The 18,052-nt window shown below is 33.4% G+C and overlaps 1 protein-coding gene across 4 annotated transcripts in view; it reads left to right on the top strand.

The window, feature by feature from the left end:
- Positions 1 to 18,052, top strand: part of MAP4K5 (mitogen-activated protein kinase kinase kinase kinase 5) — a 108,849-nt gene that overhangs the window by 19,321 nt on the left and 71,476 nt on the right. For 3 of the 4 annotated variants that reach the window (XM_077909239.1, XM_077909240.1, XM_077909238.1), the window contains exon 3: positions 7,666 to 7,723. The exons of the other annotated variant lie outside the window; for it this stretch is intronic. In XM_077909239.1, coding sequence (XP_077765365.1) covers positions 7,666 to 7,723 — 58 coding nt within the window. The remainder of the gene's footprint in view (positions 1 to 7,665; positions 7,724 to 18,052) is intronic. 4 annotated transcript variants of the gene reach the window in all.

Raw genomic sequence — 18,052 nt, 5'->3', positions numbered from 1 at the left:
CTTGATTTTCTATTATGTTAAAGAGTATTGTTGGAGGAAGGGGGCATATGTAAAACTGGTGCCCCCAGTTGGCTTTACAGAAAAGTTTTGTGACCCTAAAAATATGCTGGAAGGAAGCTAATTGGAGATAGGATGAAGGGCCTAATATGAAAAACAATGAAGTTGTGAATAAAGAAAGACTGACCTCACTTACCTTCATGATGACTGTTTTGGTTGCCATAGTTTTTAGATGACTGTCATTAGTTACCAGTTTAATTTTTTGACTTAGTTTTAAGAAGTTCCCTTGTAACTTCATGGCAACAGGAGTGTAATGTTCATTAAGTCTTATCTTCCTACTATTTCTTAAAAACTTGTAGGTGTAAAATGTGTAGATACAAGACCTTTCCTTTAATTATTTTTAGTCACCTTAAAAATTTCACAGCACATAAAGAAGCTCATGGTTGAGAAAACTGACAGCTGCATGATATTGTTGAAATAGAAATGGCTTAATCAGGATGATCAGCATCTTTTTTTTTAACCTTTGCACAAGTGGAAATCTAAGGATAACTTTTTTGTTGTTTTAAAGATTTTATTCATTTATTTGAGAGAGGGAGAGCACAAATGGTAGGAAGGGGCAGAGGGGGAGAGAGACAAGCAGACTCCACACTGAGCAGGGAGTCCGACACAGGGCTTGATCCCAGGACTCAGATCATGACCTGAGCCGAAGCAGATGCTTCACTGACTGAGCCACCCAGGCATCCCTAAGGGTAACTTTTTACTGTAAGTTTAAAAATTCAACACCCATTGGATAGTTAGAGTCAAAAGACTGCTCTAGAAATGTAATTGGTTAAAGGGAAATGCTTTAGCAATGAGAATAGAAACTTAATTTAACTGAAAAGGCTCTTTAATGGATTTTATTGTGACATTGATCCTGTTTATTATTTATCTTTTCTAACCTATTAATTTCAATTCCTATTCAATAAGAGTTAAATAAGACATAAGCTGGGCACCTGGGTGGCTCAGTCAGTTATGATCTTAGAGTTCTGGGATGGAGTCTTGTGCCAGGCTCTAGGCTCAGTGTGGAGTCTGCTTCTCCCTCTCCCCCTGCCCCCTGCTTTGCTTGTGTATGTGCATTGTCTCTCTTTCTCTCTCTCAAATAAATAAAATCTTTAAACAAAAATAAGAGATGAGTTATAGTAACATTTTATTAGAGTTCTGGGTGTTTAGTATACTTTAAGTCTGAATAGTAAATACTGATAACCTACTAAAATAACTGGAATCAAGTATTTTTGGATCCTTTTTGTAGAGAGGTGCTGTGGTACTTCCATTAGTTCCTTTTAACATAATGCAGGATCTTCAAATTCTGTGTGTTAAAAACAAAAATGCTTGAGAATATCAGACCAAACTTGTTGGAGGGAATAGTTAGGGTTCAAAAGCCAGTATTATGTATGACTCTTCTGGATTATAGTGTGAAATTATATGTTAAATCTCTGAAAGATCTCTTTAGTAAATTGAATCTGTAAAGTCTCTGTTTAGATCTTTTTTTTCTGAAAGCCTCTTTTGCCTTTTATTATAAAAGAGCCTGGTACTGCTTTCTGTTTTTAAAATCCAGCTGGAAAATTACAGAGTACGAAAATTTGCCCATCGGTTCTTCATTTGGAGAGAACAGAAGTATGTCTTCAAAATGGAGACTGACATTTAAGTATTCTCTCAGTGGGAGTTTTAGCTTACATTATTTTCTTTACTTTTTACTTCTGTTACTAAATATATTTTGGCTTCTGCCTGGTATAGCTGAATGTTAAAATATCATCTTTATTTTATATGGTTCTGTAATTGTTGTTCATATCCTCCAATTAGCTGTTTCTTTCTGAACCCCTCAGAATCTCTAAAAAACAAGAAACAAACAAAAAACCCCAAAGTGTCCTTGGCCCTGTGTCTTTATTTTGGTTCTACTAAATTCAAACAACGTATTTGTGTTGAAAATTGACTCCAGAGTGTGAAAATATTTGTATATTAAAAAAAATAGTTTTATATATATTCCTTTAGAAATAATCAGTAGACTTAAATTTTAGTACAGTTTTAGATTTACAGAATAATTGAGCAGATAGTATGTAGAGTTACATTCATCTACTCCTATCCACCCATGTACCCACAATTTCCCCTTTTATTAACATCTTGCATCAGTGTAGTACATTTATCACAATTATTGAACCAATATTGATATAGTATTACTGTAGTCCATACTTTACATTAAGATTCATTTGTTGTACGGGTTTTGACAGGTACATAATGATGTTTATTTCATCACTACAGTTTCACCACCCTAAAAACCCCCTATGCTTTATGTATTCATCACTCTTCACCCAAACCCTTGGCAATAGTTGTTCTTTGTACTGTTTGTAATAGAGTTTTACCACTTCCAGAATGTCATGTAGTTGGAATCATATGGTATTAGACTGGCGTCTTTCTCTTAGTGCAGTATGCATTTAAAGTTCTTATCTTTTCATGGCTTGATGGCTCATTTTTCTTAATCACTAAATAATAGTCCACTGTATGGAAGGAAGTACCACAATTTGTTTATCATTACCTATTGAAAGACATCTTGATTGTTTCTAGTTTTGGTGATTATGAATAATGCCTACTATAAACATTCTTGTATAAGTTTTTGTGTGGACATAAGTTTTTAACTTAATTGGGTGGATCATATGGTAAGACTATGCAGAGACTTAGACTCTAAGCTAAGTAAGCTTAGACTAAGTAAGACTAAGCTAAGCAGCTTTGTAAGAAACTCTCAAACTGTCAGTATGTTCTTAAGAATCATCCTAATTGGGGTGTCTGGGTGGCTCAGTCAGTTGAGCCATTAACTCTTTGAGTCAGGTCATGATCTCAGTGTTGTGAGATCTGCTTGGCATTCTCTCTCTCTCTCTCTGCCTCTCTTCCCCACTTAATCTCTTTCTCTTTCTCTCTAAAATAAGTAAATTTTTTAAAAAAGAATCAACCTAATTAAAAATCTGGAAGGATATATTCTAAACAATTTACAGTACTTACTCAGGGGGATGAAATGGGGGAGAGGGACTGTCATTTTATAATATTTGAATCTTTTAGAACAAAATATTTTGTAATGATTTTTTACAAATAAAATTTTTCTCTAAAATTCTTAATTTTAATGCACAGTAATAAAAATTGTAAGTGAAGGGCATCTGGGTGGCTTGGTTGGCTAAAGTGTCCGACTCTTGGTTTCAGCTCAGGTCATGATTTCATGGGTCATAAGATTGAGCCCACATCAGGTTCCATGCTCAGCTGAGAGTCTGCTTGAAGGTTCTCTCCTTCTGCCCCTCCACGCACTGGTTCATACCCTCTCTTACTTCTGTCTCAAATAAGTAAATCCTTAAAAAAATTGAAACCAAATTAACATGAATAAACAAAGACTGTTTAAAGCAGTATATTATTAGTGTCATAGCACTTCCTAGTTGTGGAGAATTTTAATATTCTTATTTTTTAAGTAAAGAGAACAAATACCTTACTACAATCATAATTGTCCAACAAATTTATAGAGCATCTACCTGTGGCATAGTTCTTCATAGAATCCTGCCTATAGCTAAAAAGAGAACACACTTCATGCAGCCTTGAGATGTCAAGCAAAACTTCCTGGAGTCCATAATATCTAAATTTCATTCTGAAGGAGAAATCTGAAATAACTAGGCTAATTTGGAGGGGAGAAAGGCAGGGGAAGGAGAAGGTACCAGAATGAGGACAGTGCTTTCAAACTAGAGACCAAGACATTTGCTTCTGGTTAATCGGATTTAAAAACCAGAATTAATTGTTTCATACTCTCAGAGAAGCATATTAGATTTTTTTTCATGCTGTTGGTACTCATTTGATAATCTGTAATTGGGAAGTATGGGCTCATATTTTCTTTTGGTTTCTAGTGACTAGCAGAGTGTATTGCCCTAACACCTGTTTTGCTTTGAAAACTGAAGTAATGGATACCCTGAAGTTATTTTGTTGCTGGAGATGTGTCAGCATCTATCACTGTCAAAAGAGTTAAATACTGCATTCTTTATCTGAATTTTAGAACCTTGAATGGTTCAACTGTCACTGTTTGTGAGTGTACATACATGTTACTTGTGGCATCTATGTCTCTTACACTTAAATCTTTCTTCCCAGTATATAAACTTCTACTATATATCCACAGGTGCTTTTTGTTTTCTATGGGATTCCAGGGATATTTTAAAAATTATTGTTTAGAGAAATACAGAAAGAGGGAAAAACCAGGAAATGTATCAACATGTAGGGATGAAAATGAATTATGTTGGCTAGATTATACTGCAGGAGCCTTAAAAGAAGAATAAGTTGAATCTTGTCAGCTGATATTTTTCCCAATCCTATAAGATAGATTTTAAACATTTTGGAAGGCTACTGATTTTTATTTGGTAACTTTTTCCAGATTATTTAAATAATAATATTTTCCTTGGATCAAATTCAACTCTCAAATTTAAGATCTTAAATATGTAAGAGTTCACAACCTCTTACATTGAAAATCACCATAGGAAATAATTTAATGTAAAATATGATTAGTACATTATTTTCAACAGAAGTCATCCCTCAAGTTTATTAGATATTATGAAATTAATACTTTTCTCTGGTATCAGTTGCATTTTAAAAAGGAAAACAGAATTCTCATCTATTGAAAGGAGCGGTGAAACCTTGACAACAGAATATAGTTACTGGGTTCTAACTCCTTCTCTTTCCCCTGGCCAGTAAAATAGCCTAGAGCCAGTCCCCTAACTTGACTGAGCTAAGTCTTTGTGTTTAAATAAACAGAATTAAGTAATGAATGTAAGAGTTCCTTCAAACTATAAAGCAATTATAAATATAATTTACATCATTATTATGGAATTTGTCTTCTAATACACATTTTATAACCCACTGAACAAGATTCCCAAGAGGTCAGTTATTACTACTTATAACTTCTGGCCATGTTTTCTGTACCAGAATCTCACTGGCATGTGAAATGTTGAGTAGTGGACAGCCTAAATTTGTGTGCACATAATTTTCTATAACCCATGGAAGAACTGAGATACTGAAAGATCTTAGGAATTGGGACAAGACCTAAAGCTAATAGACAATTCTCTTCTCTAAGGGCAAGAAAGAGGAGAGGGTAGTTGTGTGAGGCTTTTGGCTGACCTGTTCCTGTGTCTCTAAATATGTTTGCATTGGGTGAGGGATAATTATATGGGGGGAGTTAAAATGTCTGTTTTCTCTTCCCAGACCCCTCCTTACCCTAATTTACTATAATAGATGAGAAAAATGTGAACTTATCACAACATAGCATATTTGAGACTTCTGTAGAAAATCATTTTTTTCTTCTTCCTGTTTTGACTTTCCTTCCGTATCCCTCTCCCCTATTCTTTTCTTCACCTTCTATATGTCATTTCTAAAAGTATTCTTTGAAGGCTGTTTTCCCTACCTTCTTGGTCATCCTTCTATTCTTTTCCCTTTTTTCCTCTTTCCTCTTGTAACATTACTTATTTAATCCAGCAAATTGGTGTGATTTTACTTTTCTGTTTTATCATATGTTATATTTTATGCCAAGTATGAAAGTTTACATTTGAATCTAATATAGTAAATGAAATACATTGTTATTAAATTTCATTCCACATATGGAATGCCACTGAATGCAGTGAAAATGAGCACTCATAGTAGCAGTGACAACATAACAGTACAGTGCTTTTAGACTGTTTTGGTAGTATGTATTGATGGCCTTAAATGTTTATATGCATGCCCTTAGACCTAGTTAATTTCAAACCCTAGAATCCATTTGAAAGAAATAATCTTAAATAATGAAAAGACTGTATGTAACATTCTTAATCTCTAACAATAAGGGAGAATAATTATATGGACTATTCTGTAGCCATTTAAAATTATATATAACATGGAGAAGGTACATAATTTTAAAAACAATTAAAAATTGGACCTACAAGAGAACTGAGCAAATGTAGATTTCATATCCAAGGTTGATGAGAGTATAAATTCACATAGTTTTGTTGAAGGGCACTATGGCAATACATCCACTTAAAATCCACATACCTTTGACTTAACAATTATACTTGTAGGTTGCCTTACTGATAAATTCTGATATGTGCCAAAATATTTGCAGTTATAATCATTGCAGCACTAATTATAAAAAGTCTCTCCACGGGTGCCTGGGTGATGCACTTTAAGTGATCAACTCTTGGTTTCTGCTTAGGTTGTGATCTCATGGATCATGGGTTCCAGCCCCACCTTGCATTCCCAGCTCGGGGGAGTTTGCTTCAAGATTCTCTCCCTCTGTCCCTTCCTCTACTTGTGTGTGTGTGCACATGCTCTCTCAAATAAATCTTTTTTTTTTAAAAAAAACAGTCTGTCCATGATTTTTGATTAAGTAGTGAATAGTTTTTTCTAGAAATTTATCTGTAGGAAATAAAGCTGTGGATAGAAATAAAGCTAAGATATATTTATCCCTCTGTTTATTACTACAGAATAATTTAAAACCCTCCTTCTTCAACAATGCCAGATTAGTGAAATACAATCTATCTCCCATTAATAGAAAATTGTGCAGCATTATAGATTACATTGTGGAAGAGTATGATGGCATCATCTTCTACAGTATACATATCTACACAGGGCAAAAAGGGAAACACATGCTCTATTAACTTTTTTCCTCTGGGTAGTAAAATACAGATAATGTGTTTTTCTAAATTTTTCCTTAATTATCTATTATTTATAAAATAATAATATATAAATTTTATATTTTTAAAAAGATTTTATTTATTTATTCATGAGAGACACAGAGAGAGAAAGAAGCAGAGACACAGGCAGAGGGAGAAGCAGTCTCCATGCAAGGAGCCCGATGAGGGACTTAATCCTGGGATTCCAGGATCATGTCTTGGGCCAAAGGCGGCGCTAAACCTCTGGTCTGCCGGCGCTAAACCACCCGGGCTGCCCTAAAATTTATTTTTTATTAAACCATGAGTATTTTTTTAAGATTATTTATTTATTCTTGAGAAACACAGAGAGAGAGGCAGAGACATAGGCAGAGGAAGAAGCAGTCTCCTGTGGGGAGTCTGATACAAGACTTGATCCTAGAACCCAAGGATCATGACCTGAGCCAAAGGCAGACACTCAGTCACTGAGCCACCCAGGTGCCGCTCCATGAGTATTTTTTTAATTAAGGACAATATTAATTCTAAGGGCACCTGGCTGGCTCAAGGTTAAACATCTGTCTTTGGCTCAGGTCATGATCTCAGGGTCCTGGCATTGAGCCCCAGTTAAGGCTCCCTGCTAGATAGGGAGCCCTCTCCCTCTGCCCCTCCCTCTGCTTGTGCTCCCTCACTTTTTCTCTTTCAAATAAATAAAATCTTTAAAAATATATTAATTCTAGTATAGAGAAAACACTTAGTGGAAGTATAACAAAAATTGTAAATAATAGCTATTTTTGAGTGGCAGAACTAAAGGTAACTGTGTGTATATGTATCTTTTCTATATTTTTCTTTAATGAGAAAATGAATATATTCATTTTGTTGGAAATAAAGGGTTTGCTTTTTAGTTCTGTTCAAAGCATGGTTAATAAGCAACTAATTAACCTAGTGCCAAATAAGTTTTATATAATTAACAAACTTAAAAACATTTTTATTTTCATTTTAGGCTAGAAATATTCATACAGGAGAGTTGGCTGCAGTAAAAATTATCAAATTGGAGCCTGGTATGTATTAAAACTCTCAAGATAATTTTTGAATACTTTTCTTGTGTAGTTCATAAATATAGGACTTAACAAGCACATTCCATATTTTTGTCCTTATTTCCCTTCTTCCAAAAAGAAGTCTTTGTTGTCAGGGCAGTAGAATATCCAATATGGTTATAATTAAGTTCCATTGGAGGTTGTTAGTTAGAGATGAGTTTGGTGTGATAGTTTTGTTGCTAAATAAAACTTGAAATGTGCATGTTCGGAAATTGGAAGACTTAAAGTTACTTAAGTAATTTTCCTTTAAGGTTGCAGTGAAATATTTGAACTTCAATTTTAGCTTTTATGAATATTTAATTAGGAAAGTATTTATGGATGGGGCAAGATATTTGAGAATATTTGAGATAATGTTATTTTATATGCTTGCTATAACTTAGCTGGTTGATTTAAATTTAATAACTCTGGTCTTAGCCTAATGCTTTTTTTTTTTTCCTTGACACTTCTGTGTATCAGAAAGCTGTTTTAAAATAGCCGGCTCAGTCAGTAGTAGAGCACACAACTCTTGATCCTCAGGGTTGTGAGTTTGAGCCTCCTGTTGGGCATAGAGATTACTTTAAAAAAAAACAAAAACAAAAACAAAACAAAACCATACTGAGTAATTTGCTTTGGGTAAAACCTGTAACAATTTTGTTGTTTTGGTAACCTGAAAGATTCTGAGAGCAATAGTAGCTTTTTTCCTCCAGTTTTTTCATTGTGGTAAAATACATATAACAGAAAATTTACCATCAAAACCATTTTTAAGCATACAGTTCAGTGGTACAAAATACATTGATAATGTTGTGCTAACATCACCACCATCTATCTTCAGGACACTGTCTTAAAAACTTAAACTTTATACCCATTATATAGTAACTCCCATTCCAGTCTATTTTTTAGTCCCTAGCAACCACCATTTAATTTTTTGTCTCTGATTTTCACTATTCTGGGTATCTCATTTAAGTGAAAGCATACAGTATTTGTCTTTTTGTGACTGGCTTGCTTATTTCACTTAGCATAATGTCCCGTCCTCAAGGCTCATCCAGTTGTCACATACATCTGAATTTCTTAACTTTTCAAGACTAAATAACATTGCGTTGAATGCATAGATCGCATTTTACTTATCCGTTCATATGTTGATGGACACTTGGGTTGCTTTCACATTTTTGCTATTGTGAATAATATTGCTATATGAGCATGAGCACATAAATATTTCTTCCAAACCTTTTATTCTTTTGAGTAATTGCTAGAGGTAATTTGATTTTTTTTATTTATTTTATTTTTTTTTAATTTTTTTTGGTAATTTGATTTTTAAGTTTTTGAGAGACCACCGTACTGTTTTCTGCATTGGCTGTACAATTTTGCATTCCTACCAGCAGTATTCAAGTGTTCAATTTCTTTACATTTGTACAAATACTAGTTATTTTTATGTTTTGTTTTGTTTTAGCAACCATCCTAATGGATATGAGGGGGGTATCTCATTGTAGCTTTTGTTTACATTTCCGTAGTGATTAGTGATGTTGAGCATCTTTTTATGTGCTTATTTGTATATTGTTTATGGAGAAATGTTTATTTAATTTCTTTGCCAAGTTTTTATTTGGGTTGTTTGTTTCTTGTTGAGTTTTTGAAGTTCTTTGTATAATCTGGATATTAATCCCATATCAGATATATGATTTGCAAATATTTTTTCCCGTTCCATGGGCTTTTTACTGTGTTGATACTGTCTTTTGATGCATAAAATTTTTAAATTTTCATGAAGTCCAGCTTGCCTATTTTTTCTTTTGTTACCTGTGCCTTTGGTATCATACCCAAGAAATCATTGCCAAATCTAGTGTCAGTAGGCTTTGCTTTACTGTGAGAGTTTTATAGTTTCAGGTCTTAAAAAGTCTATGATCATCTTGAGTTAATTTTTGTATATGGTGTTGAGTGAGGGTCCAGCTTTGTTTTTTTGTTTGTAGATATCTATTTTCCCAGCACCGCTTGTTGAAAAGATTGTCCTTCCTCCATGGAATAGTCTTAGCAGCCTTGTCGGAAATCTTTTTGGTTGAAGATCAAAAAACCTTTGACCATATGTGCAGGGCTTACTTCTGGATTCTCTCTTTTACTCTGTTGGTCCAGATGTCTGTTTTTATGCTAGTATCACGCTACTTTGAGTAACGTAGCTTTGTAGTAAGTTTTTAAATCAGAAAATGTGAATCATCAAATTCTGATCTTCTTTTTCAGAATTGTTTTTGCTATCCAGGGTCTCTTGAGATATCACATAAATTTCAGGATTGGTTTTTCCTATTTCTGCAAAAAAATGTTATTGGGATAAGGAATAGTAATTTTTGACCAGGTAGATGAATATTTGGTGATTTATTCATTTGCTGCTTCATAAACTTAGACATGTAGAATAATTGTGTGACTAATTATGCCAAACAATTTCTTAATTTGAGCATTTAAAATATTTTTGCATTTCAGATATAATATTTCATCATTATGTGTATGATTCATTAGATATTACTGAGGGTAGCATATGCTGTAACACTTTAAAAATAAGCTTCCATATAAAACACAATATCCTTTTCTCCCCTGGGTATTCGAAATTGTTATAATACTCTCTTAGAGTTCTCTTATTAAGTTCTATCTAGTAAGTATAGAATGATCTCCAATGATGTCACTAACACAAATAGAAGAGAGCATAACACAACTATGCAAGCATTTGCCTCTTTTGGAGGAGTCACTTGAGCAAATATTCAAGTTATGTTCAAGGTATGGTTATAGTCCAGATAATGAATGGGTTGAGTTCTCAGAGGAAACAAAGATGTTTATCCCTTCTCTGCCCTCAGTGAGTGAACTGGACTTGTTTTAGCATAGTTTCACTTATTTAAGATGAAGATATATGGCTTTTGACTATAGTTCATATGATGAATTAATAAATATATTTTTAAAAATCTTACTATACCAACTTTTTAATAAGTCATAAAAGAGAAACTTATCATATGATATTATTTAACACACAAGGGTTAGTGGTTGGACCATTAATTAAGACAGTTTGAAAGCTTTGAATTTTTTTGTGCTTTGTTGACCTTATGTCAGAATTCATTCATATGTAAGATTGACAAATGATTAAATTCTCCCCCTAAAAAGAATAATATAGAAGTTCAATAAATGCATGATAATGTGATTTTAATATTTGATCATTTTTACATTGTTATTTGCCTGTACATTTTGCCCAGTTCTACCAAGTTATCTTTTATTACCAATTTTTAGATGCTATTTGCACTTTGAGAATAATGACTCTTCACTAGTGTCTCTTCAAAATTTTTGCAAGTGGCTTTTTCTCTAGTGATACTTTTCTGTGTGAAAGTTATTTCTTTCCTCTTAGATGAGTTTAGGTTTTCCTTTCACTATTCTGCTTTTCCTCAGTAGGCTTTTTCTAATAGACAATTCTAAAACTATTTAACTGTAATTTTTTCTAGTCTTCTTTATTTTCTTCCAGCATTTATATATTCACTCCATCAGGAGCAATTTTGTTCTACAGGGTGAAGGAGAGCTCTAAGTTTATTCTTTTTCAGGTAGCTAGACAGTTTCCCAGAGTTGTTTGCACAGACTTGTGTCTTTTATTCACAGGTTCAAAATGCCTCGATTGTCGTAAACTAAATTTCCATGTATCCATGGGTTTTGTTTTCTGTTCAACTGATTGCCTTTCCTTCCTATCTCTTCTTTAGTACCATTCTGTTTTGTTTTGTTTTAAGATTATTTATTCATGAGACAGAGAGAGAGAGAGGCGCAAAGACATAGACAGAGGGAGAAGCAGGCTCCCCTCCTGGAGCCTGATGTAGGACTCGATGCTAGGATCCCAGGATCATGACCTGAGCCAAAGGCAGATGCTCAGCCACTGAGCCACCCATGTGCCCCTGTGCTATCCTGTTTTTGATGACTCTAACTTTTCATTGCATTTTATAATCTTCACTGTTTTTATTTTTCAGTTATTTCCTTTCTGTTTTCATAATATTTTTTCAGGGGAACTTTAAAATCATTTTTGTCGAAGAGAAAAAAGTTTGTTGAGATTAATTTAGAAGATATGTCATTTTAGGAGTAGAAATTCAGGTCTTCGAACAAAGTGTATTATAGCTTGCCAAATAATTCATCTTTATGATATTTTTTGCTGTTAACAAGTGGCATATTCCCCCTTAAACTTTATAGTTGGTTACTGTTGATAATTATGTAAGTCACTGATTTTTTTGGACTTGTTTTCTCTCTGGCAGATAGCTTCTCATACATGGCATTTCATAGATAGCTTTTCATGCCCTTTTGCCTTTAATTTGACTTTATCAAACATTGATTTTGCCAACCCTCCTTCTTATTTATATTTGTGTGGCATATAGCAAATAGAGCTGCTATACTTGGGCTTGTCATTTTACTTTAATCTTTTCTTGTCATTGGTTTTTAAATGTTTCTCCTAATCATACTTGAGTTTTATTTTATAACCCAATCTGATTCTTTCTCCTTTTAGTAGATGAGTCTATTACTGTATCATTGTTTAGTGAGATGTTTGATCCTTTGTTATGTTTTTTTGTTTTTAATAATGAAGCTTTTAAAAAATTATGCCTGAGGTTTCTCTTATCTTTATTGCTGAAAATTTGAAAGGTACACAGTCTACTTTTAACAGGGGATGGCTTACAAGACTTTGATTAACGTGACTAAGTGTATGTTTATTAACTTAAGAAATGAAAGTCATTGACTTTTAGGTTTAAAGATGTTGAGTTTTACATATTTGTATCTTTCTGCCTCTTCATCCCCAATTTTCAGACATTGGTTAGTTTATTTGGAGATTTTTGCCTGAGAATTTTTTTATTATACTGGGGCATTGAGTGTATGTTAGTCTTCATATCTTTTAATAATTATAATATACTAATTATTTGGGCTTAGTTTTATACTTAAGTGGATTCAGTGCTCACTGTTGGTCTTTTCAGGCCATGTCCCTGCCATTCTGACTGGCTTATTTTATATTAGCTATTAATAGAATGATCATATCACATACATTTTCCTGTACGTATTAGCAGTAGTATAATTTGAATCCACAAATTGTTTACCCCAAACTTGCTCCTCTCTCAGCTTTCCCCATTTTGATAAGCAGTTAGCCAAGCCAAAAATCTAGGCATTGTCCTTGGTATTGCTCTCTTATTTGTATTCCATAGTCAGTCTGTTAGCAGGTTACTTCAACTTTACCTCTAAAATATATCTTGCATCTGTCTACTTCTCTTTATTGCTTTCTCTACCCTCCTGGTCTCCCTGTTGCCTCTCCCACACCTCCCATCTTCTACCATCTAGCTGCTACAAAGCCACCAGACTGATCTTTTTAAGATACAAATCTCATAGTGACTCCTGCTTCAAACCTCCCTGAGGCTTTCAAATTCACTTAGAATAATATTCACATTTTTAACAATCCTTATAAAATCTTCTACATGATTTGCTTTGTCTGCTTCTCTGAACTTATTGTGTAACTTTTTCTTTTTTCTACTCTGCTTTCATTTTCTTTTTATTTAAACAGCCCAAGATTAAAACAGCCCATCGCTCTACCTGAAGTACTGGTTTTCATATCTGTTGAACAGGTCATTTACATCTCAGCTTAAAAGTCATGTCCTCAGAGAGACCCATTTCTAACTACCTAATTTAAAGTAACCACTCAAGCCCTTGTTATTTTAGTTCTCTGAAATAAAATTTATATGTTTATGTATGTATATGTATTTATATAATAAATATAAATGAATATATAGTGTTCTCTCTTGACTTAAATTTTAGCACCTGAAACAGTATATAATACAGCACAGTAGACACTCAGATAGTCTTTGTACAAATGAATATTATAAATGTCTGCTTTTTGGTCTTTGAATAAGAATGACCAGTTGACTAGATAAAGTACTATTTGTATCATGCATTCTTCCACCCTCAAAAATGTCTAGACATTTTCTCCATGTATAGTGTTTGGGAAAACTGTAAGGCTGTCTTGGCATTTTTCCTCTGCAGGTCTTGCTGCTTCTGCCTGTTTGCAGCACTAATACTACTTATCTTCTATAAGCTCTGATGTTCAGAAAATATTTATTATATCTTCAGATTCCAATTCATGGTTAATAGTAATTGTAATTTTAGTAAATTTAGTAAATAACAACAAAAAGTTTTTCTTATACTATACATATACTTTTCATTTTAATAAATAGTTTCATTGATTTTCATCATCTGTGCTTTAGAATTTGAGTTGATCTAGTTATGACAAGGATTTTATTCATTTCATTCATTTTATTCCAATATTTATTCATTTTATTCATTGGGTTTTATTGTTTTATTTGTGGATTCTTTCTTTTGTATTTTGCCACTTTAAAAAAAAATGTTTTTCTGTTGACCAAAATTTTTATCTTTTTTTAAAAAAGATTTTATTTATTCATGAGAGACACAGAAAGAGAGAGATAGAGAGAGAGAGAGAGAGAGAGAGGCAGAGACACAGGCAGAGGGAGAAGCAGGCTCCATGCAGGGAGCCTGATGCGGAACTCGATCCCGTGTCTTCAGGATCACACCCTGGGCTGAAGGCAGCGTAAACCGCTGAGCCACCTGGGCTGCCCTTTTTTTTTTTTAAAGCATTTTCAGTAAAGCTAAAGTAGATGGTGTTTTTCACATTTTTGGAAAGACTTAAGGGAATGATTAGGTAAAAATATGTCAGGCTAGTGAATTTTCCCAACATTCAGTTCAGATACTTCAAGTAATTCTGGAGACAGCTGTATTTCAGAAATGAATTCTTAACTGTACTCAGTAGCTTTTAAAAAAAATTGCAGTAAAGCCAGTATAATACAGAAGTGCTTCCTTGTATTGATTTAACAGATGAGCTGCTTTAGAATTATATTTAGACCTGAAAAGATAATTATTTGCCAGTATGACTTAGAAAAAGCCTTGTGTCGGGTAAAACATAAACAAGACTTTTGTTCTTTAACTAAATGTTATGTCAGCTGTAAACTTAATAATACTTTTCACCCCAGTTAAAAATAGATTATTGAGGTTTATACTAATTGTACAGTCTTGAATTTTATTACAGATCTGCCTCACAATTTAATCTTGTAATATTTAAAATTTCACTGAAACAGATTGCTTTTGCAACTCTTTCTAATATTCATAAAAATTCTAAGTGAAACATAGAGTTAAAAGTAAATTAGCACAGGGAATTGGCTTTTTAATTAGCCCAAAAACAGTAGAAAAAGAAAATGTCAGCATTCCTTCCTTTGTCTCCATATTTTTGTTGCCCTCGTATACACAGACAAATGATTATTTTTAAGAATGATTAAATCATTTCTATATCTTATTTTTATAGTAGATACTTAATATTCATACTATCTTACAAATGGTGACATTCAAATGAAGTTTGGCTTACCTAGTGATTAGTATTGAAAATAAACGATACTAATGATACCATTTTGAATTTTAGTTTCATTTTCCACTCTTTGGTCAGACATAAGGACTGCCCTAAGAAAGCAGGCAGATACGATGATGCATGTCACCATGTTTTCCTGTCTGTGTCTGAATTGCAGCCTTCCCTCTAACTCATTTTACAGATGCTCATTTTGCTCAACAAGTCTGTAGCTAAGTGGCAGCCAACAGCCAGAACAGAGGCAAGATTCCTGGGAAAGCTGATACCAGAATCCTTTTTTCCCTCTCCTCATTTTCTTCTCCCATTATTACCTCTCTTTTCTGGTGAAACTAAAGGGTAGTATTTTAAAGTTATGCACATGATAGTTTGTTAAAAACTGTGAACAACTCAGTAGCAAAAAGAATCCCAAACTGTTTGATTTAAAATGGGCAAAATCTCTGAATAGACATTTTTCCAAAGAAGACATAGATAGCCAACAGATGTATGAAAGGATGTTCAGCATCTCTCATCATCAGAGAAATGCAAATCAAACCTACAATAAGATATTACCTCACACCTGTTAGAATGACTCTTATCAAAAAGGCAAGAAGTAAGTGTTAGTGAAGGAACCCTTGTGCACTGTTGGTGGAAATTAAATTGGTACTATGGAAGACAGTGTGGAGGTTCCTCAGAAAGTTAAAAATAGTAACTATCCTATAATACAGCAATTGCACTTCCGAGTATTCGTCTGAAGAAAATGAAAACACTAACTCAAAAAGATCTATGCACCCCCATGCTCATTACAGCAATTTTTACAATGGCCAAGATATATATGAAGTGTCTGTCCATGGATAAATGGATAAAGATGTGTATAGATGTAAAAAAAAATGAATGCAGTCCTGTCATTTGTGGCAACATGGATAGATTTAGAGGATATTATCCTTTGTGAAACAAGTCAGACAGAAAAAGACAAATGCCACATGATTTCACTTATGTTTGGACTCTAAATAAAAACAAAAACCAAGCTCATAGATACAGAGAACAAATTGGTGGTTGTCAGAGGAGGTTGGGTGGGGGTAAGTGAAATAGGTGAAAGGATTCAAAAAGTACAAAATTCCAGGTATAAAATAAGTCATAGGGATATAATGTTTAGCACAGTGACTATAGTTAATAATACTGTATTGCATATGTGAAGGTTAGTAAGATAGTACAGTCTTAAAAGTTCTCATCACAAGAAAAAAATGTTGTAATTACTAACAAGCATTAAGTAGACTTATTGTGGTAATCATTTTACAATATATACAAATATCAAATCATTATGTTATACATCTGAAACTAATATAATGTATGTCAGTTATACCTCAGTTAAAAACAAAATAAAACTGTGAGCCTTGCTTATGTGGATACAATTTAAATAAAATCATTATCCAGGGTGATTAATGCAGTAAGCTTTTGTTTGTGTGCTTGTTTTTTAAAATGCTGAACTGAAAATGTTCATGAAATAATTCAGCATTTTTGGGCAGCCCGGATGGCTCAGTGGTTTAGCGCCGCCTTCAGCCCAGGGCCTGATCCTGGAGACCCAGAATCGAGTCCCACGTCAGGCTCAGAATGGAGCCTGCTTCTCCCTCTGCCTGTGTTTCTGCCTCTCTCTCTCTCTCATAAATAAATAAAATCTTAAATTAAAAAAAAAATTCAGCATTTTTAGGTAAAATAACAAGTTAAATGTACTTCATTAATTGAGACGCTATTTAAAATGAATAGGAATCTGTATCTTTGAATGGATGCTTAAAACTTTTCTCCATTGATTCTTTTTTATTTATTTATTTGAGAGAGAGAGTACATGCACCATGTGCAGGTGGCGGGGAGGGGCAGAGGGAGAAGGAGACCCCCCACCAAGCAGGAAGCTGGACTGACAGGACATGGGGCTGGATTCCAGGACCTGGAGATCATGACCTCAGCCAAAAGCAGATAACTTAACCGATTGAGCCACCCAGGCACCCCTCAGTTTTGTTTTATAATACTTCATCTTGTTTGCTAGAAGTATAAGCAGGAGAAAGTAAATTTTTAAAAAATCAAATGTATATAAAGATTTAAACGACCATTAGTTTACCTTGTTCTTGAAGAAATCCCAAAGTAAGAGCTTTGGCCAAATAGGACAAATATCAGCTATTCTCATTAAGTGGTATGTTCTTTTTTAGTATTTAACTTCTATTTTAAAATCTAAGAATTTTGATTTTTCAAAATAATCTGTGAAATTAAGTATTAATATTACTTAAGTAAAATAAGTATCCTTTCTTCACTATTTGGGAAGTTCAAGTATGAATTGGTGGAATAGTTAAGTTGAGGTTACAAATGCCCATCAGTAGTATTATTTTTATTGAGTTTAAATAATACAAAAAACTAATAAAGGCTAAATAGACATTTTCTGCCAATTTACAGGTAAAAATCACTTTGTCATACTAGGGTACTCGGTTTCAGTTAGATCCCAATTTGCTTTTTGAATACAAGATAACATGAAGATGCTTTTTGTAACTATATAATTTGAAAGGTGAACTTCAGTGTCTGGTTCTAAGTTAGTGAATTTAAAACAGATAGGGATTTTCGCTGTAGATGAGTCTTCAGAATCTAAGATAGGCATCCCAAAGAAAATATTTTGTTAGAAATAACTGTTCTATTTACATTCTCTGTTCATTTTGCTCAGTGGAAAAAACTCATATTTCCTTATTACTAACAAAGAAAGCAAGAAGAAAATTATCTGATAATATTTAGCATTGAATTAATTGGTTTTCTGGAAATGATACTGTTAATGTATTAGCTATATAGTAAAATCAGTTTTCTTTGATATCTGTCTTTAGCATTGATTTCATTTCATAAACTTCAGAAATGTATTTAGTACTTACTAGTGTAAAAAAAAGCTTTTTCATTGCTAAGTGTTA

Source organism: Canis aureus, chromosome 9 (genome assembly GCF_053574225.1).
Source record: "Canis aureus isolate CA01 chromosome 9, VMU_Caureus_v.1.0, whole genome shotgun sequence".
In the NCBI taxonomy this organism is placed as follows: domain Eukaryota; kingdom Metazoa; phylum Chordata; class Mammalia; order Carnivora; family Canidae; genus Canis; species Canis aureus.
The sequence above is the reverse complement of the archived record's forward strand: the minus strand, read 5'-3'. Positions and strand labels throughout refer to the sequence as shown.